This window comes from Melitaea cinxia, chromosome 10 (genome assembly GCF_905220565.1).
Source record: "Melitaea cinxia chromosome 10, ilMelCinx1.1, whole genome shotgun sequence".
NCBI lineage: Eukaryota > Metazoa > Arthropoda > Insecta > Lepidoptera > Nymphalidae > Melitaea > Melitaea cinxia.
The window spans coordinates 2,258,188-2,285,561 of NC_059403.1; the positions used below are offsets into that span (position 1 = coordinate 2,258,188).

Genomic DNA, 27,374 nt, shown 5'->3' on the forward strand with positions numbered 1-27,374 from the left:
CACTTTCAAATTGATTTATATTTAACTATATTCTGTTTGCGACTGCATGTACTCTACCGCCGAGCGTTAAATATCCTGATATACATATGGGTAAAGTATCCCACAACACTGTTTGTTACAATCAAATGTAATCGGATAACTCATTCAGCCTGTACCATCCCACGGTTGGCCATATGCCTCTTTATTCATGTAGGAGAAGGATTAGAGCTTAATCTACCACGCTGCTCCACTGCAGGTTGGCAGATATGTTCCCTACTATAGTCTGGCTAACGAAAGTAGATATTCGATTTTTTTTGCATACTTTTTAAATGGCAGCACTGTAGGGTCTGTAGGGTTCCCACCGTCGGGTATATTACTTACCTCTTTAATTTGGGAATATCTAGCGGAAACCTACTAAGATTTAGATATAAAAATAAAACCAATTCAAAACCTTACTTAACTCAGTTAGTATGTTTGAAAACACAATTAGAATTTAGGACAATATAAATACTCGGTAACATAAATCTTGTTATAAACATTGACAAATTTCGGCGATTTTAACAAAGATTGAGAAGAATCGGAATCAGAGTATGGTAATAATAATAAAAAAAATAACAAATAAATAAGATGGCGCGTCCTTGAAGTTGCCAGGTGTTTTTTTTTTAAATATGCCAAGTTTTTTCAGTACCTACTTTCATTAGCCAGACTATATTATGAGTAACGATGGCTCTCAGGTATTTGTGATAACAACCGGGACCGACCGCTTAACGTGCTCTTCTAGGTACGGTGGGACAGACATTCAAACCGGAATATAATATTTGTAAATACAAATATCTATCCCCAGCGGGAATCAAACCCGCAAATAATTAACATAAATAAAAAATCCACGCGGACGAACTCTCGCATTTCATTTAAAAATATATGTATGTTGGCAACACTTCATATAACTGACAACAAGAGTGCATCATCGCATCATGCATGGAAGCAATCAAATAACTTTATCGACGCCATTTTGAGTTGTGTTTTACGTAGTAGTGTCGCATAATATTCAAACTTAAAAGCCGGTTGTAAAAAATGGGTGAAGATAAAGGTAAATAAATATCATATTGTTCAAATAAATTGTATGACTATATTTATATATATGCTATACTTTAACATTTTCTTAAAACAAACATTTTATTTCGTAGATCGTCGACGCAGATCACGATCAAGAGAAAGAAGACGATCACGTTCACGTTCCAGAGAACGCCGAGAAAAGAGAAGGAGTAAATCCAGATCCCCTTCTAAAAGATCCCGCAGGCGCAAGCCATCTTTATACTGGGACGTTCCACCACCTGGATTTGAACACATTACTCCTTTGCAATATAAAGCTATGCAAGCAGCCGGTCAAATTCCAGCGAATATAGTCGCCGATACGCCTCAAGCCGCAGTGCCTGTGGTCGGGTCTACTATAACGCGCCAAGCTCGCAGACTATATGTTGGCAACATACCCTTTGGTGTTACTGAAGAAGAGACTATGGAGTTCTTCAATCAACAAATGCATCTTTCTGGTTTAGCACAAGCGGCTGGTAACCCAGTGCTTGCATGCCAAATCAATTTAGATAAAAATTTTGCATTCCTTGAGTTTAGATCCATAGATGAAACCACACAAGCCATGGCATTTGATGGTATAAACTTCAAAGGTCAGAGTTTAAAAATAAGAAGACCTCACGACTATCAACCAATGCCTGGCACAGAAAACCCAGCCATTAACGTTCCAGGTAAGTTTTTGTATTATGTAGATGTATGTAGGCACATTCATATATTACTTACCTGGCTTGAACTTGAAACTTAGACTCTAAGCAATATTTTAGCTTAGTTATACTTATTTTACTTGTGTATTTAATGAGACGTTTGTAGTAGTGATGTGAAATAATCATAGTAATAGTTGTATTCATTTTTAGCTGGTGTTATCAGTACTGTAGTTCCAGACTCACCACACAAAATTTTTATTGGTGGTCTGCCTAACTATCTGAATGAAGATCAAGTAAGTTTTGTTTATCGTTGCATTTATTGTCGCTGAAGACATTTATTTGTATAAGAAAAAACTATTTATTAATTAAACTCAGTAAATATGAAGTTTAATGGTATCCTTATACAAATTAATGTTTGTCAGTAAATTGCAATGTTGACAATAGAATTAATATTATAAGAATTAAAATTTACTATGTATATTCAATGTGATACATGAAGTCACAAAATAAATCAAGTTATATATAAAAATATTGTTACAAATACAGCAATGAAGCAAAGTAAGACACAGTGTTACGAATTTAAAAATAGCAGACTTAATTCAAGAGCAGACAAAAATTTAAATCTATGACCATATTGCTTTTGAATATACTTGTTACGTAAATTGAGTCTAATCCGTTGTGAACAACTATCTATTTTATTACAAACTTAAGATGCTGGGTTCATGCACATGGTTGGACATGTTTAATAAAAATTGTACTTGTAGATGTCTCAATCGATCATACTTTATTTAAATAAGTGTTGTGGCCGGATCATTCTGTGTAAATCAGATATGTTACAGATTTTAAATTTTCCACTCAATCAAAATATGTTTTTGTGTGCGGTTCATTCTTTGTTGTTTGTTAGTATTGTTGTTTTAATAATATAACAAATGCAACAATGAGAACTCAAATTCGACAGCATGTAATATAGTTACAGTATATATTATGTTTATTACATATAAGCAATGAATAGATTTTAACAAAACTTGACAAATTTTAATTCAATTAAAATTTACTATATTAATGAGTTTCAACAATATTATAATGCAATATTTTCATATAAATATAAATAGTTAGCAAAAATATTGCAAAAACTTTCAGTAAAATTATTAATGTTTTTTTTTTTACACATCACTAACTCAAATATAACGTTAAATTAATAAAGTCAAATGTGCTAATCATAACTTGGATTTCTTGTGATAAGAGATCTAGCACATAATGCAGACTTATAGTGTAATATAAAATATAAAAAAAGAGAAATAATAGCAGTTCTAAAAAATTTATATTAAAAAAAAATTCCAGCATCTTTAGTTAGATAATACTCTTTAACAAAGTCATTATAACACCATTGTTTTAAGTTTGGATATTATATTTAAAATTATGTGTTCCAGGTTTGGTACTGACCACATTCCACATTTTAACACGATTTCGGTGATGTTTATTCTTATTAGGAGTAAAACTATACGTACATGCTTTAATAGCACTTGACCGGTCATAGTTTTTCAAATAGTAATAAATTACTAATCCAAATCTTCTGAGATATCAATATAAAAATTTAATTTTGAATGCCTTCAGAGCATATACCCAAGAATCATTCTCTGTCATTAGACAAAACTAAAATAAGTTAGGAATAGAGTAGTCAGTTCCCATATCAGAACTAGGAGCCGCTGCCATTTCAGGGCGAGATTCAACAGTTGACAGGGCTACGGTGAAGCCAGCAGTGAGCCGCGGTTTTGTTTCCATTTCAGGAATTTTCAGGTACCCCTATCTGGGATGAGCGTGAACATTCACGCTCGTAACATTCTGAAACAACTCACTGATAGATTGCTTTTTGCCCCTCCCTAGCTTAGATTTGGCACATTCGCGGCCCGCGTGTCACTGTTGTCTCTCATACTCCTATACGTCTTGTACTTGAACGAGACGTCGGCACGCCAAGGCAAGTCTCCTCCGTTCACATCTGATATTAACATGCGGCTAGACTCAGGTCAGATTGCATTAATTCATATGTTTGCTACCTTTTCTTAGCAAATGTTAATGGGAACGATAAGTTGTCTAACAATTTTATAAATGAGAATAGAAGCTCTGTATTGTACTGTATTTATATTATTTAAATATTTATATACATGTCATAGCAGATATATTGTTCACAATTTAACGTCAGTGCTGCTATACAGGTAAAGGAACTCCTGATGTCTTTTGGCCAGCTGCGAGCCTTCAACTTGGTGAAGGATTCATCAACAGGCCTCAGCAAGGGTTACGCCTTTGCTGAATATGTCGATATATCAATGACTGATCAGGTATAATAAAAACAATAAATATTGTATAAGGAATATTTGTGACAAAGGCAATTTTGATATATAAGAAATCTTCTAGGCCATTGCTGGTCTCAATGGTATGCAGCTGGGTGATAAGAAATTAATTGTTCAACGGGCCAGTATTGGAGCCAAGAACTCCACTTTAGGTAGGTTTTGGTTATTTCACTATACCTATAAACTCATCAATTTAACAAAACTTACAGGAATCTATCGGTATACATTATAGATATTGTATTTAGTAATTAATAATAGGGTATAATATTAGTAGACAGTACATTGTTGTGTACAGTTGTGGTATTGCTTAGAGTCTGAAAAGTTAATTAAGAAATAATATCCAGGTTATTACATTTTAACAGGTTTACCTACATATATCTTGAATCTTATATTGTTCCGTAATTGAAGACCAAAATAAATTTTGAACCCAGTTTTACAAATATGGTAAAAATATCAAAGAGGATTGTAAGTATGTAACGATTATGGAAAACAATGAGAAAAATACTAGATTGAAAACTTAATTTTTGATGGTTTTCGTAAGGTTAAAAACCATCCTTTCATTGTAAATTATAGCCGTGCTGATGCGCTCATTGGATGGTTTGCAGAACTACGTTGCCAGAGTAGTTCGTATATTAAGACATAATAAAGTCTTAGCAGTAAAGGGTCGTCCATTACTCATGTGATGTTTTTAGCAACTTCTTAACCCACTACTCCCGTTTGTGATATGTTGTGACATCGTAGACGTGATTACGATCACGTGTATTTTTTCGGGCCAAATATATTGGAATTTCCAGAATATTATCTTTAGATATATGTTTATTTGATTAAATTTTGGAAAATTAAATATCGCGTTCGAAATTTCTAGACAGACAGATATCTAGGTTTCATGGTGTCTGTTGGTTGTTTTTTTTTTTTTTTTTAATTTAGAAATCGCGCGTTCAACGAAAAATAAATACACGTGATAACTCACTACGGCCCTCGCCCACTTGTGATATTGATATTCCATGGTTGTTTTTATCCGAATCCTCACCCCCCTTTCGAGCTTGAAGTGATTAACGGAGGAGCCCTAAGGTGTAATGGTCTTGGCAGCGATGACGGGCGCGGCGCCGGTGACGCTGCAGGTGGCGGGGCTGACGCTGGCGGGCGCGGGCCCGGCCACCGAGGTGCTGTGCCTGCTCAACATGGTCACGCCGGACGAGCTGCGCGACGAGGAGGAGTACGAGGACATCCTCGAGGACATCAAGTGAGTAGCGCCCTTGCGCTCCTATGTGCTGTGCGTTACAGTTCTGGTGTAGTGGTGCGAGGAGTATATGTATCAACACGGATATTTAACGCTCGGCGGTAGAGTGCATGCAGTCGCAAACAGAATATAGTACCTATATAAATATAAATAAATTTGAAAGTGTTTAGTTCTCATTAAATATATATACATATGTCCAGCAGTGGACTGTATAGGCTGCGATGATGATGATGAATGGTGATATATGCATAAAAGATATATCTGCTTCATAAAACACGGATTGTTATGGAAGAATCTATACATATAAGTAATAACGTAACGTAAGTAGTAACGTAGTTCTATAAAAATGTTTTGAAGATTGGCTTCAACTAAAACATTAGAAGAGACAATCGGTAAAGATAAAAACATTTCAAGGTATTTAGTACTCGTTAAATATCTATATCCATAGAATGTTTAAATAAAATTAAAGTTCAGTGCTCATTATCCATGCTGATAACTACATAAATGAAGACTATTACTAAAAGTTAACTGTATATTCTTTCTTTGAACAAACTGAGCTTTTAATTACTTAAAAGCATGCTTTTTTCTGAACTTTAAAAGGCTTTGAAAGTTGTTGCTTTTATTTGATATTTAATGAATAACAAGTTTTTTTTTTTAATTTTAGGGAGGAATGCAACAAGTATGGTTGTGTACGCAGTATAGAAATTCCGAGACCAATAGATGGCGTCGAAGTCCCTGGATGTGGAAAAGTATATTTGTTTTATATTAATTATAAGTCGATTTTTAAGCTTACATACCCTTACTTTATTTTCATAAATGTTTTTCAGGTATTTGTCGAATTCAATAGCATTGCGGATTGCCAGAAGGCGCAACAAACTCTAACAGGACGAAAATTCAGCAACCGCGTTGTAGTAACCTCATACTTTGACCCAGACAAGTATCACCGCAGAGAATTTTAAACATCAATTCACTAACCATCCGTTCTTTAATTTCTCGTACAGCAGATTAATTGAAACTTAAATAATATGACGTGATTTTGTGAATGCAATATCTATTCTATCTACACATGTAAGTGTATTTACGGATAATAAAGGTAAATCTAACTTTAAGTACAAGTTTTATTTCATAACATACAAATAATTATAAATTAAATCTCATCTAAAATAATGTATTTTAAACACTGTTGTCGTGCTGCATGGCTGGCTGGTAAGTGTTGAGGGAACCAGTTTGAGACGAAAGGACAATTTTTCTCATGACGCCATATAGTATGCCACCAACAATTAACATTCCTATTCCCGCCATCAGACTTATTGCCCATGCTGGCACGGCGTTGCCACCTGTAAATATTAAATGTTACAAAGTAAAGTTAGATACATAGTTGTCTTTAGCATGGACAATATGTAAAGTTATATAATTAATATTAACAACAATTCATTTCTATATACACTCCAAGCCCACTATAAACTGAATTCTATGTCGGGGACCTGGAAATACGCGAAATAGGCACTGAGACCAGATCACGAATCACAAAATATCTGTAACATGTTATGTACGGGGATCGAATTGGCGATTGTTAACTCATCACTCGGCTGCTATCATCACCATTGCGCCAACTTTTTTTTCAATTGTAAAAATAAAACATTCTTAATATATCTCTTATTTACCCAAATATTACAAAAAAGAAAGTTTTTCATCGCCCATTGCCAATCTGTAAATATTTAATCGTAATAAGAATGTAAAAAAATGTATTATAAAAATAGCTGTATCTGGGGTTTCACCCGCGTTGATTTGAGGAACAACTTACTAAAATACTTATAGCTAGACTTCGATAAATGGACTATCCAACATAAGCTATTTTTTTATTCGAACCAGTAGTTCCTGAGATTAACGCCTTTAAACAAACAAACAAACTTTTCAGTCTTTTAATATTAGTATATAGTAAACCGTAGAGAAAGAAGTAGCAATGGTATGTCGATAAAATTTTGTCTGATGTTTTGTTTAAGAATATACGATTCAGACTAAAATGCCACTGCATAGGCCTTCTTCTTCATGTAAAAGAAGGGTCGGAGCTTTTCCACTTCCGGTTGGCGAATTTATTCTCTTCTATAAGTAACAATCGCTATAACGCGCTTTCCGAGGCACGGTGGAGAGACCCAGATCAGACAGGAAATAAACATTTGTATAAACGCAAATATCCACTCCGAACAGAAATCAAACCCACGACCGCCGGTGTTTAAGCATAGCACACCAGAGCAGACGTCATAACTTAAATGGCCACGATATTTTCTTTCATTTTCTGATATCCATAATTAGTACAGTTTTCATTCTATTTCATGTTTTTTTTATAACTCCAGCAAAAATAGTCTAAATTTAAATGGACACATTTAGTTATTAACATTAGATAGTTAATATATATTTTAAATAATGATATGCTGGTTTTCTCACGACATTTTCTTACCCCTGATGTTTCGTTATTAAGATGATTTTACTGGAACAACCATCTACTTAGCATAAAACTTATATGAGAAAAATGCCGTAAATAGCAAAGGGCAACGTAATCTAGCGTAATTATGCGGTAAATCGTTTTCGTTGGGAAGGTATTTAGTTCCTATTTGTTGCAAGTAGTTTATCATTGGAAACTATTGTTTATTTTATAACGCATATATAGATTGATATGAACAGAGACAATGATATTATTAAAATAAAACTATGACTCACGATAATATGTTCGTGTCATCACCCGTCTACCACGAAGAATTTTTCTTCTAGCATCAACCTCAGACGTGAGGGTACTGAGAATGACTGTAAAATGAAGGTTTGAACAATTAAAGTACACGTTGAAGAAAGTACAAAACATTAAAAGTTATTTCATAAAGTTAAAAACATTACAAGTTATTTATGATTTGTTTGTCTTTTTACTGTCTGAATTTAAATTAAAAAACAATAACTTTTATGTATTTTATGAAAACTTTAAATAAAATATACAATGTACCTACATGAAAGTATATAATCACAATAACTATGTATGTTTTTTTAATGTTTTGCGTGGTATAATAAAATAAATCACTATCAGAGTTGTTCGTACTTAGCAAATAGGTAGGTGCCTTCTTCTTAAGTTTTCAAGATTATTTTATTAATTGTTATTACTCACCTAAAACAACGGCAACGTAAAACCAAATTGATTTTCTTTGTCCCATTTTCATTTTTTTCACTAAAATTCACAGCAAAAGAAATACACAACCAAGCCACAATGTAACTCTAACGTAATTTAGGTGTGTTTTCAGAGTATATGCTTATCTCAAGATAAGATAATAGATACGTACTAATAAATGGTATTTAGTTCATAGCTCAAAAGATTTCAATGATTCATTGATTTATACATAGGAATAATAAGATATAGGTACTACTCATGTCTACATATTTATTTTTGAAAATTAAATTTTATAAAAAACAGAATTCTTTGAAATTGAATGTGTTGACTTTGAAAAAAAACATTTTTGTCCCTGCGGGGTTAACTTAAAATCTTTTTTTTTTCTTTTATTGATTTTAGGGACTTGTCCTACAAGGACACGCCAGTCCCATTATAACTTTTACAAAATAATCGGAACACGCACAAAAAACTTAAACAAAAATACCTCAACTTTAAAATCTTGTGAAACCTATTACACGATATATTGTGCCTACTCAATAAATGAATAAACGCTTTCTACTTAGGGGGACATATACAAAATCTATATTGAATGCCGCCGATCTGTACCTACTCAGAATAAAGACAAAATTTTTCATGCTAATAAAAAGGCACAGATCGCAGCTAGTTATTAATAGGATAATGTAAATTTGTTTTGTAAAAAGACAATATGATTGTTGCTGAAGAATCTTTACATATAAGTAATTAAATCGTTTTACACAATAATTCTTAAGTTCTACTGTGGCTTAAGCTGATTTTTTTTAACTCAATTTTTGGCAAAACAGCTTGCATGGTGGCAATTTAGTAAGATAATGATACTTGTAACAGATTTTAAAATAGGGTAAAAATAAAATAGTTGTAAATAAAACACAAAAATATATTAAAATTTTTCTTTTTCTAATATTATATTTTATTATTTTTGTACTAAGTATCTATGAAATAATAATAAATACATATAATAATTATTTCCTTCAACATTAGTTATTCTTTAAAAATATTTTTAAGATTAGCTTCAGCTAAAACTTGAGAAGAGACAGAGTCGGGATTTTTAGGAGTTGTTTTCGAAGCTTCTTGTCTCTCGCTATCGACACCTAAAGCGCATTTATCTATCAATTCTTCTTCGGGAATACCTTGAGACTTTAATTGCTCGTACTTTTGGATTAATTTTTTAGTGTGTGTTTCTCCAGTCAAGTTCAACATGTTCGAACTTAATCCATAACCCTTATCGTGAAATTTTCTGAAAATAATTAATGTGTATATACTTAGTTATCTATAACTTATTTCATTAAAATCGAACCAATCGCTCCAACTATGATCAAAAGTCGTAAAATATTCTTAGCAGTCGCCCAATGAAAGGTTGAAAATACACTAGCATCTGTCTGTCACTTTTTTATGACAGTCTATCATAACAGACTCGAAATTACCGCGTAATTCGAAATTGATGTTTAAATAAAAATGCTGAGGATTAAAAAAAGCCTAATTTACGACTTGTCGCACAAACTTAAAAAAAGGAGCGTATCCATGAAAAAAATCGCCCAATTCGCGACAAATAGCCCCATCTGGCAAGCCTGATCTTGTTTTTTTTTTATTTCGTATGTCATACATTTAATTTGAAAAAGATGATGAGACATCCCACCATTATTGTAACAGAAGATTAATTAAAAAATATTAAAGAAAATATTATTAAAGGATATTGAACGCTCCGCGACTGATGGGGATCGCTTTACGCATCATGCAGGAGTTGAACAGAAAATAGCTTTGTTCAGTACAAAAATAAATAAAAATGTAAAAATTTTAGTACTCATTAATCCATCCATAAAATTTTGAAGGTTGAGACTCAGATCATATCAAAAATTGACCGCTCCAGCGGGGATCGAACCCGCGTCTCCGACTGACCGTGTCGGCGCTCTAGCCAATTAAGCTATGGAACGATGTACCCGCTAGATCGAAATTTTTGATGTGATGATTTTTTTATATTCGGTTTAAGCGAACCGTGGCGCCGTCTATAGTGAGTTCTTTACAGAAACCCGTAACAGCGTAACTATTCAAAGTTTCATATTACAATGAAAATCCTTGACAGGAGACGATACCATGCTATTTTTAATATGTACGATTTTATTTTTGTGCTACCCATGTTGTTTAATGTGTGGGTAACACAAAAATAAAATCGTACATATTCGAGATCATATTCAGTTTTGCAACACTAACAACATCTGTTTGCATCTGTTAGGAGTCTAATGATATGTTAATGTTTAAGTCCTAGCATAATTTGATTATAGGTATGCATACACTCTGATGATATCTTCTTTGTATAGAATCTGCCTAATTGGTTTATTTTCTGGTTTTGGTCTTGCAAATTTAGGTTCTACTATTGGTGGGAAAGCTCGGTAAACATCGAACCATAAAGGCCTGTCATCTGGTTTCATTGGTCCTTTCAGAAGTAGACTCTCAGTTCTGAAAATAAAAGTTTCATAATGTAAAATTGTAACATAAAGTGTTTTACTATCAACTGTGCCCAAACATCAATATTCAATTAATTTAATTTTGAAATTTCCATTAGAATTTTCTTCAATTAGTTGATTGCATTCAAGTTCTTATAGTTAATACTTATTTTGTAAAAAATTATGTATACTTATAATTGTACCATGACTGAGGAATATAATCAGCATTTGTAGTTCCCAAGAACAAAAATTTGGAGAAGTAAGACAAAATCTAATTTTAAATATACAATAATATACGAAATAAAATAGGAAATCTCCCAATAGATTTTACAAAAAAAATCTTTACTCCGATTATGAAAATATTTACAAACTTAAATAAAATCTTTGTTCATATTGTTCTCCTTATCAAATTACCATTCATCTTTCATCTTACCACCATCATTTATTTAATTATTTTTTAAAAAATAGACATTTTGCAAAAGGTTAGACAATTTCTTCATAAATAAAACAACAAAACATAAAATAATTATCTGAATGCTTTATTTATTTTTACAGAGAAATTGACAAAACAATTGAGTTATACAATAATTAGTTACATGTACTGAAGCACTTAAACTAAATAATTAGTTCTATATTATGGAGCATTAAAAATCATTTTGCATAGCTTGCAGAAAAGATCTTCGTAATGTCTCCCATCCACTGCGCTTTGTTTCTGATATTAATTTTTGTTTTAACTTGTTAATGTCCTCTTCTAATTCATCTCCTAATTTATCTACTTCTGCTTTTTGTTCTGCTTCCATTTCTTCACATCTGAAATAATATCCTTACATTAACTTATATATACTTAAACTACCATTTATTTAAACTAAAAACAAAACTTGCTCTTTTTTGAAAGTTGTATGAATTTCCTTAAAAGCTCGTAGCTTTTGTTTATGTGCAGCTGTAGCTTGTTGTATGCATTTCATAAATGACCCAGTAAGATGCTCAATTTTCTGTTCGTTTTCTTTCAAGGCATTATAATCAGCCTCAAAATGAGTAAGAACTTCTGACAAACTTTTTAATAAATTTTCATTAATTTGCTTCCTGAAAGAAAATAAAGAAATATTACATTTTATTGATTCTTGTCATCGTGAATATCAACAAATATGTGAATGATACATATTGTCTTAGTCTTACCTAGACTCTAGTTGCCTACTCATTACATTGAGTATTTTTTGTCGCGATTCGCCGCAAGCTTCTATTCCGTTGTTTATTTTCTTTTTCTTTATACCACTTGCATGAAGACTTAAGTTTGGAATGTCTTTTTCAACTGTTTCAACTCGTCGTTTCGGTTGCTTCTTGTTTTTTGGAGACTCATTTAAAAATTGTGACTCGTTTATAAAATCACTCAGATCTTCTGATATAAATTTAGGTTTCGCGGATTTTTTCAGAGTTGACATTTTAATAATATTTTTTGGACAACCGGAGGATTTATAAGAATCAAAACTACTGTCCGAACTTTAAACTATGGAGATGTACCAAGTTAAAAATAAATTCCCGCTTAAAATTTATTTTTAAAAAAAGAACAACATTTATGAATGAAAATAGACGAGGGCAATAACTAATCATTCTAATGTACTTACCTACTAAAAATAGTCCCAATTCTTTCTAGCCTACTTGTCGCCATTTTTTATTATAAAAATTAGTTTTCTTAGTTCAAAATTGAATTAATAATCACATTAAAGTTTAAAATATATTACCTACAGTAATAGGTTATAATTATTTATGCACAGGTTATGCTTATGTCAGTTAACAGTCTGTCAAAGAATATAGTACTCTCTGCCAATGATCATCTATCTATGCTCTCTACCGAGAGCAGTCTGTATTTTGCAAGGTTCATAAAGTTGGCACCCAGAATTATGAATTTATAATTTATGATAATTTAGTTTTATTTAATCGTCTAAGCGTTAAAATTTATGAAAAAAAAAAGGATCAATAACATTTGTTTGCGCGGGTCCTCGTTTTTGAGAAAAATCAAAATCAAAATTGGGTGCTACCACGCCAGCACCCAAAAATGAAATCCACTTTTGCCTTAAAAATGGCAGTATTTAATATTTTTATTTAAACATATCGACTGCGCATGACACGCGCAGATGGCACCCGAAAGAATTAATGAGCTATAGTAACTCAATAATTAATTATTAATATTTTAACATTTTTTATCGGGAAATAATCAGTGAGCGCACCATTAGCACGAATATCTAAGTTATGAGTTTAGGTGTAGTTATTACATGATAGAAAAAATAAAAGTAAAAAACAAAAACATCAAAAAATATTTTTATTGTTAATACAGTAAAATTGATGGTATTAGTGGTAGTATATATAAGTGGAAAATCACTCAATAATTAGTTCCCTAATAAGCATAAGCGCCAATTGATGAGCAGTTCAATTTACTGCGAGACCCATCTTTTCAGTATGATATTTAGGATTAGGAGTAAGATGATCGTTTTGGTAATAAAACAAAAGTACCATATTGATGAAATATATTAAATACGAAATAAGTATTATAACATCACAACACAAATTGCATATCATTCAAGGCATTCTTCAAAAATAGAAAATATAGACATTCTTATATCTTTGTTTAATGATATATTTCTTTACACTATTTACAGAGATAAAATTAATCTACATTTAGTGCTAATTTAAGTCTATTTAACAACCACAATATACCCAACTATTTATATAGCTATTGTAGTCTTCTAACAAAAGCATCACATCAATCAGAATTGTATGACAAATGTAATAAAACAATATCTTTTATTACTTTTTATGTATGAAATTTAGACTTTTTGACTTTGTGTTTGTGCCTTTTTATTTGTATTTGCTATGATTGTGATCGATGTTTTCTAAAACACCTCTTGTCAGCTTGACGAGTCAGAATGTCGGAAACAAAGTTCCTGTGTTTAAATACACGCAGAATATCTTCACGTGATTCTTGAATACCTTCACATACTATTTTACTGCGTTGTATGTTACCCTGAAAATTAAATGTCAAATTACATTTATTTAATTTGTTAAAGCTGGTGTTGTTGTGTGTCGATGATTTTAGTAATACATTAAATATATTCGGTTAATGTATAAGTAGAATTATATGCATGTTTATTTTATGTTAATTGAGTCAAAAGTATAGAGTATTATGTATAAAGTAAGAGTGTACATTGAGTCTGGAAATTGTGACTTACTTGTCCATAGAAATTTTTATTATACACATTAAATATAAAATTTAACTACATACCTTCCTTGCATAATAATTAATACATTTTACGAAGGCGTCTTATATTTACGGGCAATAATATTAATAAAATCTGTGTGCGACTTTTATATGATTTACCTTAATAAGTTCTAACAACGTATGCTGCAGTGATTGTAGGTGCGAGTTAGCGCGTGGTGAAGCCGACTCAAGAGCGCGGAGCACACCCATCAGTTGCTCTCCTACATCCGCCTCTAGAGAGACCTGTTAAACAAATTTTATACGATTGTGTGTACAGATAAAAACATTTTGAATTAAACCAAATGTAATGAATTCATATTAGGTTACATTTTTTAGGATATTTTTTGAAGTGAAACCTTCTTTAGTCGCACTGGGCACTTTTTGGTAGGGGAAAATCTTATGGGTTCGCGTCACCGATATGCTCATGACTGGCGCACCCGCAGCGGCCGTGTGCTGTACGCGTTAGACGCTTTTTGGATGGGTGAAATTTCATGCGTTCGCGTCATCGACATGCTTATGACATGCAGTATTTACAGCTATACAGCTGATGTATTGTGCAAAATTAGTGCCGTGTATATCTTATAAATGAAATTGAATAGATTTAGTGAAATGTTTAGTGTGTGTACATATTATTATATTATATACTTTATTGCACTAATAAAAAAAAATGAACAGAAAATTACACGTAAAGTTGATGGCAAAGGTGGATTTATCTCTAGAAGAGATCTCTTCCAGTCAACCAATAACTATATCGCACCTTCGGTGGAACAAGGGCTCAACTCCACTTTTTGTAATTTTACAGGAGAGCCATTTTAAAGTTTTTTTTACATTCCGAGTCGTATTATTCGTCTTTGTACTGCTTCAAAGTGTTTGTTCTTTGCATGAAATACGACCTATTTATTTGTGAATATGGCCATGTAGTTTGCAAGTGCCAAATATTTTTTGTTAATTGCTATTAATATTTTTTTCAAAATAAGGTGTACATTTATGCCTTTGTTCCACCAACATTTAAATCGTTTTGTAATTATGACCATATTTATCGTTCGTGTTTTAAAGATTTTGAGAAATAGAAACTAGTTTATTTGTTGCAAAAAATGTTTTATTTTATAATTAAACATCTATTTTAGGAACTTCTGTTGAAAAATCTTAAAAAACTCTAGCGAAACTCTTTGGAATTTGCCTTTAAAATTAGCGTCACTATTAACGTTATAAAATCTTTGTCCATAGTAATCAGTCCGTTTTTACTTTACTCTTACAAATCAAACTCACTTATTAACTCCACTTGAACAAATCAAAACTAACAAACATAAAACTACAAACTATCTTCATAGTTATTGTTGTACAGACCACTTTGGCATTTTACAGTAAATATTTAACAAAAAAAAAAAAAACGATAAAAAGGAAACGTATCTAAGAAACTAAAATAATAATAGCAACGATGCTTTCATAGAAAACAAATGAATCACGTAGCACGAGATCTATCCCTTAAAGAAGTATCTGTAATTTCACCCCATCTCATCCCGTGGGTATCGTAAGAGGCGATAGAGGAAAAACAACTAGAGGGTGGGCAGCAGCGCCTTCTAAGCACAGCCTAGCAAGCGTGGCGATTACGCCAAATCCCCCTAAATGGCAGACACGACAAAAAATTATCCCCCAGTCCCCGGCGGCCCCGCTAGTCTTGGCTACGGTGGAGGCCACGATAACGGCGGGGCAGGAGGCTATAATCTCCGGCAGAAGCCAGGCCACCACACCCAACGACGACACTTGGCCCTGGCAACATATAACGCTAGGACGCTGCGGACCGACGCGAAGCTCATTGAGTTGAAAGAAGCTCTCAGCAGGTTGAGCTGGGATATTATAGGCTTATCTGAAGTCCGAAGAGAGGGAGAGGACTCGATGTCTCAAGTCTGGCAACCTGCTGTACTATCGGGAGGGCGACCAACAGTCCCAGGGTGGTGTCAGGTTCTTCGTCCGCAAAGCTCTCGTCAACAACATCGACGTCGTCAGGAGAGTGTCGAGCAGGGTGGCGTACCTTATACTCAGAATATCCAAGCGGTATTCGCTAAAGGTCATACAGGTTTACGCACCGACCTGGACACATCCATATGACGAAGTGGAAGCTATGTATGAGGAAATCTCTACAGCCATACATAGCTCTACATGCCACTACACTGCTGTGATGGGGGACTTCAATGCGAAGCTAAGCAGACGATGCGGTGATGAGTTGTGAGTGGAGCAATTTGAATACGAGCAACGGAACTCCCACGACTGGCTACTGACTGACTTCATGGAGAAGGAAGGACTCTTTATAATGAACTCCTTCTTCAGGAAGCCGGAACGGCGCAAATGGACCTGGTGGAGTCCCGACGGCACCGTCAGGAACGAGATAGATAGACTTTATCATGTCGACGAACAAGCACATATTTAGTGATGTCTCAGTGATCAATGCTGTGAAAACAGGAAGTGATCACCGACTTGTCCGAGGAACATTGAATATCAATGTCAAGTTTGAGAGGGGTCGGCTGATAGGGTCTGCACTCCGACCTGCGCCTGCTCAGATTCAAAACCCCGAGAGCTTTCAACTCGAACTCCAAAATCGCTTTGGCCTGTCGCCTGGCCGACTGCGTAAATGTGGACGAGCTCAACGACGGGCTGGTGGAAATTGCCCGTGCGGTGGGGTCTAAGTTCTTCAAGACCCGCTGCCAAAAAAAAGAACCAACGCAGGACCGATCGTCGTCGAAAGCATTAGGGGAGGCTTATGCTCAGCAGTGGGCGTCCATGAGCTGGTATGATGATGATGATGATGATTTTTTTATTCTGGTGGTCTTCAATGAAGGTGGCTTGGATGCTATCAATTTGAGGCACATGCATTTGTATAACTTAGAATAAAGCTTCAGAGTTTAAACAGCAACACCATTTTAAAATTAAAAAAAAAAATGTCATTTGTCACAATGTAATCAACTACTCAGAGTTAGAAAGGAATCCGGTATGAAAAAGTATGAATTGTTTTTATGCCTATTTTATAAAACATGTATTGGAATAACAACACCACATTTGTTCATAACACTATAAAATAATAAAAATGTTGGAAGTACAAAGTCACAAATGTTGCAATGGCTTTGTCTTTCCAAGCATTTGCTCAAGAAAAAGGCATAAGTGTGCTAAATATGACTTTGTCTCTCCAGGAATATCAAATATCAAAAGGCATATTTACCTTCGCGGCTTTGGCGCTCCAAGATAAAAACATTGCGCGCGGGGGCAACGGCGCAACTGACCAATGAGACGATGTCGCGCCAAAACGCCCACCAAATCGATCCAAAATGACAAAGACACTATTGCCGTGTAGCGACTTTTAAAGTGAATCTAATGGGAGTCTTTGTCCCACTAGATACTAGAGTGTTTTTTGGGCATTTCTGCATATTTAACTCATTTTACGAATTTTTGTAAGATACGCCCTTGTTCCACCGAAGGTGCGATATATACTGCATATACTGTGCATTGTTGAAATAGTGTTTTCGTTTGATTATTATTTTAGAATTGTTTAATTGTAAATCATTATTCAATTTCTAAGTTTTCACTTCAGTCGGCAGTTTCTGACTGCCAATTTTTTTTATTATCAAAAAAAAATTAGGAACGTTTTCGTTAAATAAAATTATAAATTTTTTTATTGTTTGTCTGGTCGGTAGACATATCAGTCAATTAATAATTTTCATTTACTGTATTTCAAAAGATTTTTTGATCGATTAAACGAAGAACCAATAAACGTATAAAGATATGATTACCATGTATTATTTTACTAGAAAAAAAAAAAATCAATTCTGCGGCCCTCCAGCTTCTGTAGTAAACTCAATTAGGCCGCAAAAGTATGAGGTTTGGACTGGCCGGCCCTGGCGGCCGTGCGCCGTGCAGACACACTCACGAGGTCGTCCATCTGCGCGGTGAGGTGGTGCACCTTCCAGCCCTCGGCGCTGGTGAGCACGTGCCGCTGGCTGGCGATGGCCACGATGTCGCGCGCGCGCGCCTCGCGCCGCCGCACGTCGCCGGGCCGCGCGAAGTGGCGCTCCGTGCCGCGCCAGCCGCACACGAACGACGAACTCAGGGACGGACCTGGCGAGCGGCACACTCGGTTCTTTACTGCAACTATTCTTTTACCTACACTTCTTCACGCACGCTCACCTGAGGGGTTGCTGGTGAGTGCGTGACGAGAGCGTTACGAAAAGTGTGATCGGTGAAGGCGAACGGAGCAAGAGGTGCGACTACACATTTTATTTCCCTCTTTCTCTCATTGCCAAGTTTTTAAATGTTATGAATGTTCATCAGATTGCAAGAATGGCAAATATATGCAGTGTTTAGTAGAAAATATCTCAAAATCTGGATCGGTCCCATTTTGGTGAAGCACCTCAAACTTACAGAAGGTCACAGCTTAATAACACTGCTGTCAAGTAATGTTATTTTCCTCTAGATAGCAAGGTGACAAGAGCTCCTGAGGGTTAGGGGTGGGATCCAGGTGTGTATAAGCTACGATAATCGTTTACCATCAGGTGAGCCGTAAGCTTGTTGGCCGATATATAAAAAAAATATCGTGTGAAGTAATTTAATTTTTTATACAGTTTTCATTTACTTAAATACGTATGGTCTGAATTGGAATAATAAATTTAGTAAAATAAACATACGTTTTGGTAATGGGGTTACGGAAATAGCAGGCGGTGGCGATGGTGGCGTATTTTCTGTTGGGAAATCACACTGCCGTACTTCGTTACTTAATCTGAAACAAAAATACGATTTCCAAAATACCAGAGAAGTAAAAAACAGGTCGAACCTCAAAATAATCGTGCGTATACATGTAGTATGAAAGTTATTGAAAATAAATAAGGATAAAAAAATTCAGCTTTCTTTGAAGTGTGTTAAAAAGAATACCTAGACTTCCTCCTTACATGTTTTGTACTCTAGACTAGTTGATTACTAGATTACGACGTATGTTTATTATTTAATGTATTTGTGTGTATAAAGATGATATGAGACAACACCCAAAAAAAAAACAATCAAATCAAGAACCTCCTTTGGTTAAAAATGCTGTGTAAACTAGCCGTAACTCACACTTGTTTCCTCGGCTTCTTCCTGGGCGAGAGGTCGTGCTCGGGCGCGGGGTCGGGGTCGAGGTCGGGCGGTGGGGACGAGGGCACGGACACGGTCGTCGACCCCGAGCCGCCGCCCGTGGGAACGTCCTCCCAGCCCGAGCCCTCCGGGTACACCGCGCCCAGCGATACGCCCGCGTTGCCGATGTTGCTGACGTTCGCGATGTTGGCGCTGCTGACTATCGTCGTCACGTTATTTGAGCCGCTGTGGGACAGGTTCTTAGTAGGAGACCTGTTGATGCAAGATATAATCATTAATGATATACTTTTTGTATACAATTAGGTCAATCAAACAAGAGTACGGCCCATCTAATGGTAAACTGTCTATAGACAAAAAGAGGGATCAATAAGTTGAACAAAAATATAATATTTTGGTACCTAATGAATGCTAAATGAACTATCAGACACAAAAATAATTTTTCATTTTGAACAAACAACTCTTCAGCTTTGTAATATTAGTATAGATCATACTTATAATGATTACCCGTCAATATCCCGTTTTCGTAGTATTGAAGGTCGAGGCAACACATTGGTGTTCTGGACGGATGCCGACGTCTGACGTGTCTCGGTAAGAGTTTGTGTATTCACAACACTCACTGTGGAGACATAAAAAATTGTATTAAAAAATAAGGTTTTTTATATCCTTCTATACTTTGGATATGTTAATTACTTAAATACTGAATGTGTTAAACTGGAAATAAGCAAATGAATATTCACTTCAACCTGCCACTGCTGGACATAGGCCTCCACAAGTTCTCACCAAAAATGGCGTTGAACTCATGTGTTTTGCTCATAGTCATCACACTGGGCAGGCGGGTTGGTGACCGCAGGGCTGGCTTTGTCGCACCGAAGACGCTGCTGTCCGTCTTCAGCCTGTGTATTTTTTTCAAAGTCAGCAGTTGGATGGTTATCCCGCCGTTTGTAGGGTTTATAAGTTCCAAGGTGGTAGTGGAACTGTTTTATCCCTTAGTCACTTCTTATGATATCCACTGGAAGAGAGGGGGTGGCTATATTCTTTACTGTCGTAGCCACACGGCTTAAACGAATTTTACGAAAACATTATTTAACTGCTCATTGCACGTTTCCGAGGAGGCTGTACTTTACTCTCATAAAATGAAACCATAAAACAGGAAATTTATAAATAACATAAAACAGGAAATTTAAGCACAAATTGAAGCACTTACTCTGAAACTTCTATATTTTAACAATAATGCATTAATATGCTATAAAACACACACTTAAATAGGATACACATTACATATTAAAATATAAATCAAATATTATTTGTAGTCTTTTATTAACACTATTATAAAAGTATGTATGTAAAAAGAATCGATTCAATAAATATTGTGTTTGCCGTCAACATTTTGGATGGGCGGATGACAGCAAAATAACGCGAGAACCACTTGACAAAATAAGCTGTTTTTTTTTAATTGTCAGGAAGCGATTAACTAAGAATTCTATTGAAGGCCAAAAATTCTTTAATGTTTTACAATGTTTTTAATTTCTCCCATAGTAAAATATCAATGTGATATGAACGAATCAGAGCCATCTGTGATTATCTGCAAAAACTACTACAGATTTTTTTTAATTTGTCCATTTAGTAATATTGTCCAACGTGCTTATTCTTTTTAAGTTTATATGTAACTAGCTCTAACCTATATATTGTTTAAGTGTTAAGTTGTACAAAAATTTTGAAAGATTATATTTTATTCACTTTTGGATCTCTATTGTCAACATACTGAGTATAATTTTTATTTAGTAGTTTAAGCACGTTCATCCTTACTCCAAATTGTTTGAATTTATAACATTAAGAAGCCGTGCCCTGCAGTTTTACACGCGTTTAATTTGAAGAAAAGATGTACCAAAATATTAAATAATTCAAACAAACAAATAAACTCTTCAGATTTATAATATTAGTATAGAAAGTAGATATATTCTATTTTTTTGGAAGAGTCCTAAATAGTAAACAAATATGGCGTACTTCCGACCACAGATAATAGAGTAATATTGTAAGTATAGTAAAGTGACACAAAGAGCAAATGAATGAACAATATTAATAAGCCATAGACAAAAGTAAAATTCATTTAATGTTCAAATATTTAACGCTAACATATTGCTAAAATTGTTTCAAAACATAATAATATATTGAATATTTTTTCTAAGAATTAGTAGAGGTACAGAATTACGAAAAAAAAAAAAAAATATATTAATCGAGCATCGAACATAAAAGGCCACAATTTAGTGAAGACTGTTTGAAAACTCTTTACCAATAGTAATTTTCAGAGTGAAATTGATATTCAGAAACATTCATAATATAAAATAAAACCCTTACAATAAACACTTTACTATAAAAGATTGACATTTATAATATTTTGTCAGCATTTTTTACGCTCAACATAATAAAAAAAAAAAACAATATCTAAAACATAATAACAAATCGCTTTACGGTAACATTGTTTTATAACTTACTATCAAATTATGATTCGTGAAAATTTAAAATATAAGTAAAAAACACGGCCCATTTTATCGCTCATGCCGTTCATTCTCTTATACTCATTCACCTCTAAAAATATTATGACCACATCCCTATTTGCGTCACAAAAAAAGGTATTATAATGTCATTTTCGAAAATATTTATTATCTGTACGCTCGAAATCCGTATTTTAATAATTTTTATGTGTTTAAAATCATAAATTGATATTTGTTTTTAGTGAAATAAATAGTAAATGGAGTTTCACAAGTGTCCGTTAGCTAATATGTTGTGAAAGTGAGTGATAAATGCGGAAAAAACGTGAAATACGATTGACAGGGGTTTGTTTACCAAATAGGACTCTTCCAAAAAAACGGAATATAGGTAGGATAGGTTGTAACTCACCCTGTGCGGGTTGTGTATGCACATGTGCATACGGAGTGAGCGGTCGTGGAACTTGATGTGGTAGCTGCTGTTGTGGTAATGGAGCCTGGTGTTGTTGCTGCGGCTGTTGTTGCTGTTGCTGCGACTGTTGTTGCTGTTGCTGGTGGTGGGGCGAGGGGCGAGGCACTTCATAGTAGAGCTGGGGCGGTGCACTGTTGCCTACGCCCCGGACACCCACACTAGCGACTCCAACAACCTACCATGTTAATTGTATATCTAGTTTAGTAAGTGAGGTATGAAAGGAGTATGAAATTTCACATACTTAAAATTTATATAAAGAAGGAGTGCAGAATGCTAATATTTTTTTAAAATTATACATTAAATTAATAAAAAAATGTTTTGTTGAATTATTTCATGTCAATTTTTTTTTTCGTAGTCGTGTTAAAGTTAGTTACCTTGGCGGGCTGGTAGTTTCTCTGCAACAGCGGCAACGGGCGCGGCGCGGCGGCGCGGGCCGAGCTCGAGATCACGCCGCTCGCTGGGAACGAGAACAACGTTTATAACATCCAGCATCTGGACTAGTTGACAGTGTTTATATATAATAATTATATCTAGACCGGGGCTAAGCCTTTGAAAATGGTAAAAAGTGAAAAAAAATTATAGTAAGATGAAACCCATTGGAAAGGGAAGAGAATACAACTTACTTAATACAATCTCAAGAACTACTGGTTCGAATTAAATAAGGAAGAGTGTGCTTTAGACCACACGAGTGAAGTAAAACTACTTTAGCTCCATCTAACTTATATCTCTCTCTCAACTTCCGTTCGCCGCGCTCGATCAAAGTTTTCGTAACGTTCTCGTCACATATTCAACAGCTTACTCCCCAAGTCAAGAGAGAAGTTTGCGTAAAGAAGTTTTACTTCAAGAAATCTTTTGATCATTTTTGAATATCATATCAAAAATTGACCGCTCCAGCGGGGTTCGAACCCGCGTCTCCGACTGACCGTGTCGGCGCTCTAGCCAATTAAGCTATGGAACGATGTACCCGCTAGAGCGAAACTTTTGATATGATGATTTTTATCAGTTTAAGCGAACCAATCAATCAACATTTAAATTCGGTTAAGCGGTCAATTTTTGATATGATATTCAAAAATGTTTAGAATTCCTAATGTGTGGGTAACAAAAAAATAAAAAATCGTACAAATCTTTTAATGTTGGATAGCCCATTCACCGAGGAAGGCTATTTATTTATTTATTTATTTAAGCATACTAACAATATACATATTTTTACATTGTTATAATAAGTACATTAGGTATACAGTAAGGTCCTTAATACATATATCAATAGCTAGCATGCATAACATTCAATTTTTTTTTTTCAGCTTGTATAACATAAAATAAAACTATTAATTACTTTAAAAAAAGATTACAAGTAGAATATAAAAAAAGGTTTACAAAAGAGAATATTAAAAAAAAAAAAAAAAAAAAACTATAGGCTATTTTTTAGTGAAATGACCGCGGGGCAAAGCTAGTAATAAACAAAACGACTTACAGGTGAGACCGCCGGTAGAGGGCGGGGGCGCGGCGGGCGCGGGGGGCGCGGGCGCGGGCGCGGGCGAGCGCGCGCGGCAGCCGTACACCAGCGCGCGCCCGCGCCCGCCGCGCGAGCCGCCCGACCACGCGCCTCCTTTAATCACACCTTCGTGGCGTCACCGCGCGCCCCGCAACGACCGGGCGGTCGGGGGGCGACGGTGCGGGGCCATCCGCAAATTATGTCACGTGTTAAGTGAGGTCGACGAGTGTGACGTTGACGTTGTGTGACGACGGGTGGGGAGTCCAAAATTTTATGACGTTACATTATATATATTTATAAGTATTAAAACATGATTTTGATACATATTTATTGACGATTGACTGAAGATATTAGTTTAAATTGTTTTTTTATTTTTTGTATAAATTTTCATAACTGCATTTGTTTGATGTTGATTGAAATGCGACCATTTATGAGGACAGGGGAGGGTCAAAAAATCGTAAAGTTCGTGTCACGTAATTTATGGATGGCCCCTAAAGTGGACCGTCTTGCAACGGGATTCAGTGTCTGCTTAAATATAGATAATGGCGCTAGTGTAAAAGTAAGAAAAGTTGCCAGATTATTTTTGAAATTATATTTCTTTTGGCGCGTTAGTGAAAATTATGATAGTAAATTTTTACGATGCGCGAAAAACGTTACAATAAACCAAGCCACCCTGAAGTTAGCTAGTCAACGAAGAAGAAGTGAGCAACGTGAAGTTAGCTAGCCAATGAAGTATAACTTCTTATGTGCGTACATTAGTACACACACACACTTTTATTTATTACTTTTTATATGCAAAATTGCCATTAATATACATTAGAGCTGCGAGCTTATTATTTTTATTACATTTTATATTGAAAAGTGATAATATAAATCATTGCCACTAGCAATGGTTTATTATGTTTTTTCACTACATATAATAATATTTGAAGATAAAAAAACACACAAGCCATTTTTGATTTTATAAGAAAATGGTCATTGAATATGAACTCACCGTGCTTAAAAATTGATTTTTTAGTATTGGATACAATCCCTCAAAAGTGGGAGCCCTCAATGTCTACATACAATAATGCCAGTCTATTGTAATACATGATGAAAGAAACAGAGCACCTTATATCTTATAATCCATGTCGTCAACCATTACACACAAATTACAATTACACATGTTACAATATGAAAGCTAAGTTTTGTAACCAAATTTTTAAGCATCAACTTAATGACAATAATGTAACATAGAAACTAAAGCCTTACCTATATTTATTCATCAATATGCAAGAACGTCTTATTTAATTGTGTTTGCTCGCAAGCGAAAAAACCGACTTCAATTATATAGACAAGTAATACAACGTAAGTAGACAAAAAAAATTAACAAAAATTCACTAATTGTCTCTACGATTTTCGAGGGTTCCCCTCGATTTCTCTAGAATTCCATATTCAGATCTTGGTTTCCTTATCATGGTATCAATCTTGGGATATCTCCTTCCTTATATAATATATACGGTACAATACGGTCGAATTGAGTAACCTCCTCCTTTTTTGAAGTCGGTTAAAAATAAGTATCAGGTATAAAATACAGACATTATGAAGGACGGGTTCTGAATGATCCATTCTGAATGTTTATATAAAATGTAATTAAAATATTATAAAGTACTTTGTATGTTAAAAGAAAAACAGAAATGTGGAAATTAACTAAATATTGGAAACTGTTTACTTATATATTTATGGCAGTATATTTTTAAAGTTCTGTTATTAGCGGTTATGAAAATATTTAACAAATAAACAATACAGAAAATAAATTTTTAGTAAATTAAAAGAGGAAGATCATAAAAAAAAAGAAGTTTCAGAACGAAATCAATACAATCAATATAATTATATAAAAAAAAATACAAATATGTCTCTATTTGTAGCTAAATAATATTTTAATTACCATAAAAAATTTCAAGATTTTAGAAAATATCTTTTGTCATATACCTTGGCTAGCAGCAGGCTGAGGGTTTGTAACAGGTCTCACAGCTAGCGAGGCACCAGCAGCCAGACCCCGTGGTACATGACTTGTCACACCTTTGTTGACCAGCACTCCCGCTGAATTGTTCACATTTATGTTTGACAAGACTGCACATAAAATAATATGTGTAAGTTTTAACAGAACAATACCTTATAAAAATGCAAATTAATTTTTAAAGGAAATTAATTTAAAATTTATATATAATATATATTCCTCAATGAGATTATAGTTATGTCAACAATAACAAATTGTACAAAACCAACTGTTAAAGATTTTTTATTTTCTACTCACCAGGTCTGGTATTGTGTTGTGGGATAGGGGGCAATACCCTAACACTAGGTGGTAAGGTCCGCACTGATGAACTGACAACTAAATTACCAGCTCCACTGACGTAACTGCCAACATTTAAGAGCTGTGTACCATTTCCAGTAGAGACACTATTAGATACTGTATTGTTAGCATTTGATGCTTGAGCTGATAATTGGGTGCCTTGGCTTATTATTTGAGTGCCAGGACTTAGTATTTGCCCACTGGGTATTAATTGAGACTGTGATATAATTTGTGAATTTTGTCCCACCAGTTGTGAACCCTGACTGACAATTTGTGTTCCCTGCAAAATTGGAGAGCCGCTTACAATCATTTGTGGCTAGAAGTAAATGTAAAATTTTAGCAACACAGTAGTATAATAATAATTTTTAAATATTTACATATATGTAATAAAATAGTTAAACGGTTATTATGTACAATATAGGTAGATTTTTTTATCGGAGGTTAAATTTTTGTTATTTCTGACTTTACCTTAATTCTGGTGCTGCGGTAAGTGTACTCATGCTCCGTACTGCGACTATCACGCGTTATTTTCGAACAAATTTACGTAAAAACGATCTATTTGTACATAATAGCCAATTACTGTCCAAATGTTACTATAGTATTGCTTTGTAAAATGAACATTACAAATAATAATTAATGTTTGTTTGTTGTGACAGTACTATAGCACTCATAAGTAAAATGCTGAACTTTTTTTGGCTAAACCAATTATATAGCATGGGCCATTAATCTGTTAGGAATTTAATTTATTTATATCTTATACCATTCAATAATCTAAAAACTTTACCTGAGAAGCAACGCCAGGCGAGATAATTTGGGCGGCAGTACGCATCAAGCCCATGGATCCGGTACTGCTTGTTGTTTTAGGTTGTCCAGATATCAAATGAGCCATCTTTACTTCAGAATTGGGCATGTTCTTGACAATAGTTATTTTTTGAGGAGCTAAATCAATTGGATACATTTTTCCAGTTGTGACCGATCTATCATTCTCTAAATTGTGACTCATTTTGCTGTTAGAACGAGCGATTCTTATTAAAATAACATTTTACTTCAGAGAAATACTTTAAATTTCAATCACTCTCTTACAGCCTTAAGTTTTCTCAGCATAAATTTACAATATTCGTAAAAATTCGAACTTTCTTGACAGGCACAATTCAGAAATCACAAAATAAAGCCTTTCAGTTTTTGTAAAGATTATAAATAGAATACTAAATGTCTATGAACTAGCATATAACCAGAGACAATGTATCATAGATTGTGGTCTTAATCTGCCTCTAAAATACTCGTATGATATAG

At 34.4% G+C, this 27,374-nt stretch overlaps 5 protein-coding genes across 5 annotated transcripts; 1 reads left to right on the forward strand and 4 right to left on the reverse strand.

Moving 5' to 3' along the window:
* Positions 1-961: 961 nt before the first annotated feature.
* Positions 962-6,409, forward strand: LOC123656947 (splicing factor U2AF 50 kDa subunit). The gene is made up of 8 exons (XM_045592555.1): positions 962-1,069; positions 1,167-1,739; positions 1,923-2,005; positions 3,926-4,048; positions 4,125-4,212; positions 5,150-5,303; positions 5,965-6,049; positions 6,128-6,409. Exons 1-8 carry the CDS (start codon positions 1,054-1,056, stop codon positions 6,257-6,259), a joined length of 1,254 nt encoding a protein of 417 aa, XP_045448511.1. The 5' UTR covers positions 962-1,053; the 3' UTR covers positions 6,260-6,409.
* On the reverse strand, positions 6,405-8,662 carry LOC123656960. Its single transcript, XM_045592567.1, has 3 exons — positions 8,452-8,662; positions 8,019-8,102; positions 6,405-6,637 (listed from the first exon to the last, which is right to left on the reverse strand). The coding sequence occupies exons 1-3, from the start codon at positions 8,501-8,503 to the stop codon at positions 6,474-6,476; spliced, it is 300 nt and encodes a 99-aa protein (XP_045448523.1). The 5' UTR covers positions 8,504-8,662; the 3' UTR covers positions 6,405-6,473.
* A 756-nt stretch (positions 8,663-9,418) lies between these two features.
* Positions 9,419-12,763, reverse strand: LOC123656958 (28S ribosomal protein S23, mitochondrial). The gene is made up of 3 exons (XM_045592565.1): positions 12,551-12,763; positions 10,777-10,941; positions 9,419-9,724 (listed from the first exon to the last, which is right to left on the reverse strand). The coding sequence occupies exons 1-3, from the start codon at positions 12,592-12,594 to the stop codon at positions 9,469-9,471; spliced, it is 465 nt and encodes a 154-aa protein (XP_045448521.1). The 5' UTR covers positions 12,595-12,763; the 3' UTR covers positions 9,419-9,468.
* LOC123656966 lies at positions 11,447-12,544 on the reverse strand. The gene is made up of 3 exons (XM_045592572.1): positions 12,105-12,544; positions 11,811-12,011; positions 11,447-11,738 (listed from the first exon to the last, which is right to left on the reverse strand). The coding sequence occupies exons 1-3, from the start codon at positions 12,365-12,367 to the stop codon at positions 11,573-11,575; spliced, it is 630 nt and encodes a 209-aa protein (XP_045448528.1). The 5' UTR covers positions 12,368-12,544; the 3' UTR covers positions 11,447-11,572.
* A 672-nt stretch (positions 12,764-13,435) lies between the features above and the next one.
* LOC123657159 (mucin-5AC) lies at positions 13,436-27,245 on the reverse strand. Its single transcript, XM_045592737.1, is given in 12 exon segments — positions 13,436-13,947; positions 14,302-14,424; positions 18,101-18,288; positions 18,855-18,946; positions 19,279-19,548; positions 22,195-22,346; positions 22,349-22,429; positions 22,629-22,711; positions 23,726-23,860; positions 25,718-25,858; positions 26,043-26,397; positions 26,866-27,245. Coding segments are annotated over 12 exon segments (1,992 nt in total). The 5' UTR covers positions 27,085-27,245; the 3' UTR covers positions 13,436-13,794.
* Positions 27,246-27,374: the final 129 nt, after the last annotated feature.

What these genes read in the sequence shown, in the direction of transcription:
- LOC123656958 (XM_045592565.1), bottom strand. Translation starts at nt 12,594, where the DNA reads ATGGCGACAAGTAGGCTAGAAAGAATTGGGACTATTTTTAGTAG. An exon ending in ATTGGGACTATTTTTAGTAG is followed by an intron (nt 10,942 to 12,550) that starts GTAAGTACATTA and finishes TTTTATTTTCAG; the next exon opens with AACTGAGAGTCTACTTCTGA. An exon ending in AAAGAAGATATCATCAGAGT is followed by an intron (nt 9,725 to 10,776) that starts GTATGCATACCT and finishes AATTATTTTCAG; the next exon opens with AAAATTTCACGATAAGGGTT.
- LOC123656960 (XM_045592567.1), bottom strand. Translation starts at nt 8,503, where the DNA reads ATGAAAATGGGACAAAGAAAATCAATTTGGTTTTACGTTGCCGTTGTT. An exon ending in TTACGTTGCCGTTGTTTTAG is followed by an intron (nt 8,103 to 8,451) that starts GTGAGTAATAAC and finishes TTCATTTTACAG; the next exon opens with TCATTCTCAGTACCCTCACG. An exon ending in GATGACACGAACATATTATC is followed by an intron (nt 6,638 to 8,018) that starts GTGAGTCATAGT and finishes TAATATTTACAG; the next exon opens with GTGGCAACGCCGTGCCAGCA.
- LOC123656966 (XM_045592572.1), bottom strand. Translation starts at nt 12,367, where the DNA reads ATGTCAACTCTGAAAAAATCCGCGAAACCTAAATTTATATCAGAAGAT. An exon ending in AGTAGGCAACTAGAGTCTAG is followed by an intron (nt 12,012 to 12,104) that starts GTAAGACTAAGA and finishes ATTTTCTTTCAG; the next exon opens with GAAGCAAATTAATGAAAATT. An exon ending in CATACAACTTTCAAAAAAGA is followed by an intron (nt 11,739 to 11,810) that starts GCAAGTTTTGTT and finishes ATATTATTTCAG; the next exon opens with ATGTGAAGAAATGGAAGCAG.
- LOC123656947 (XM_045592555.1), top strand. An exon ending in ACTATCTGAATGAAGATCAA is followed by an intron (nt 2,006 to 3,925) that starts GTAAGTTTTGTT and finishes GCTGCTATACAG; the next exon opens with GTAAAGGAACTCCTGATGTC. An exon ending in AAGTCCCTGGATGTGGAAAA is followed by an intron (nt 6,050 to 6,127) that starts GTATATTTGTTT and finishes AATGTTTTTCAG; the next exon opens with GTATTTGTCGAATTCAATAG.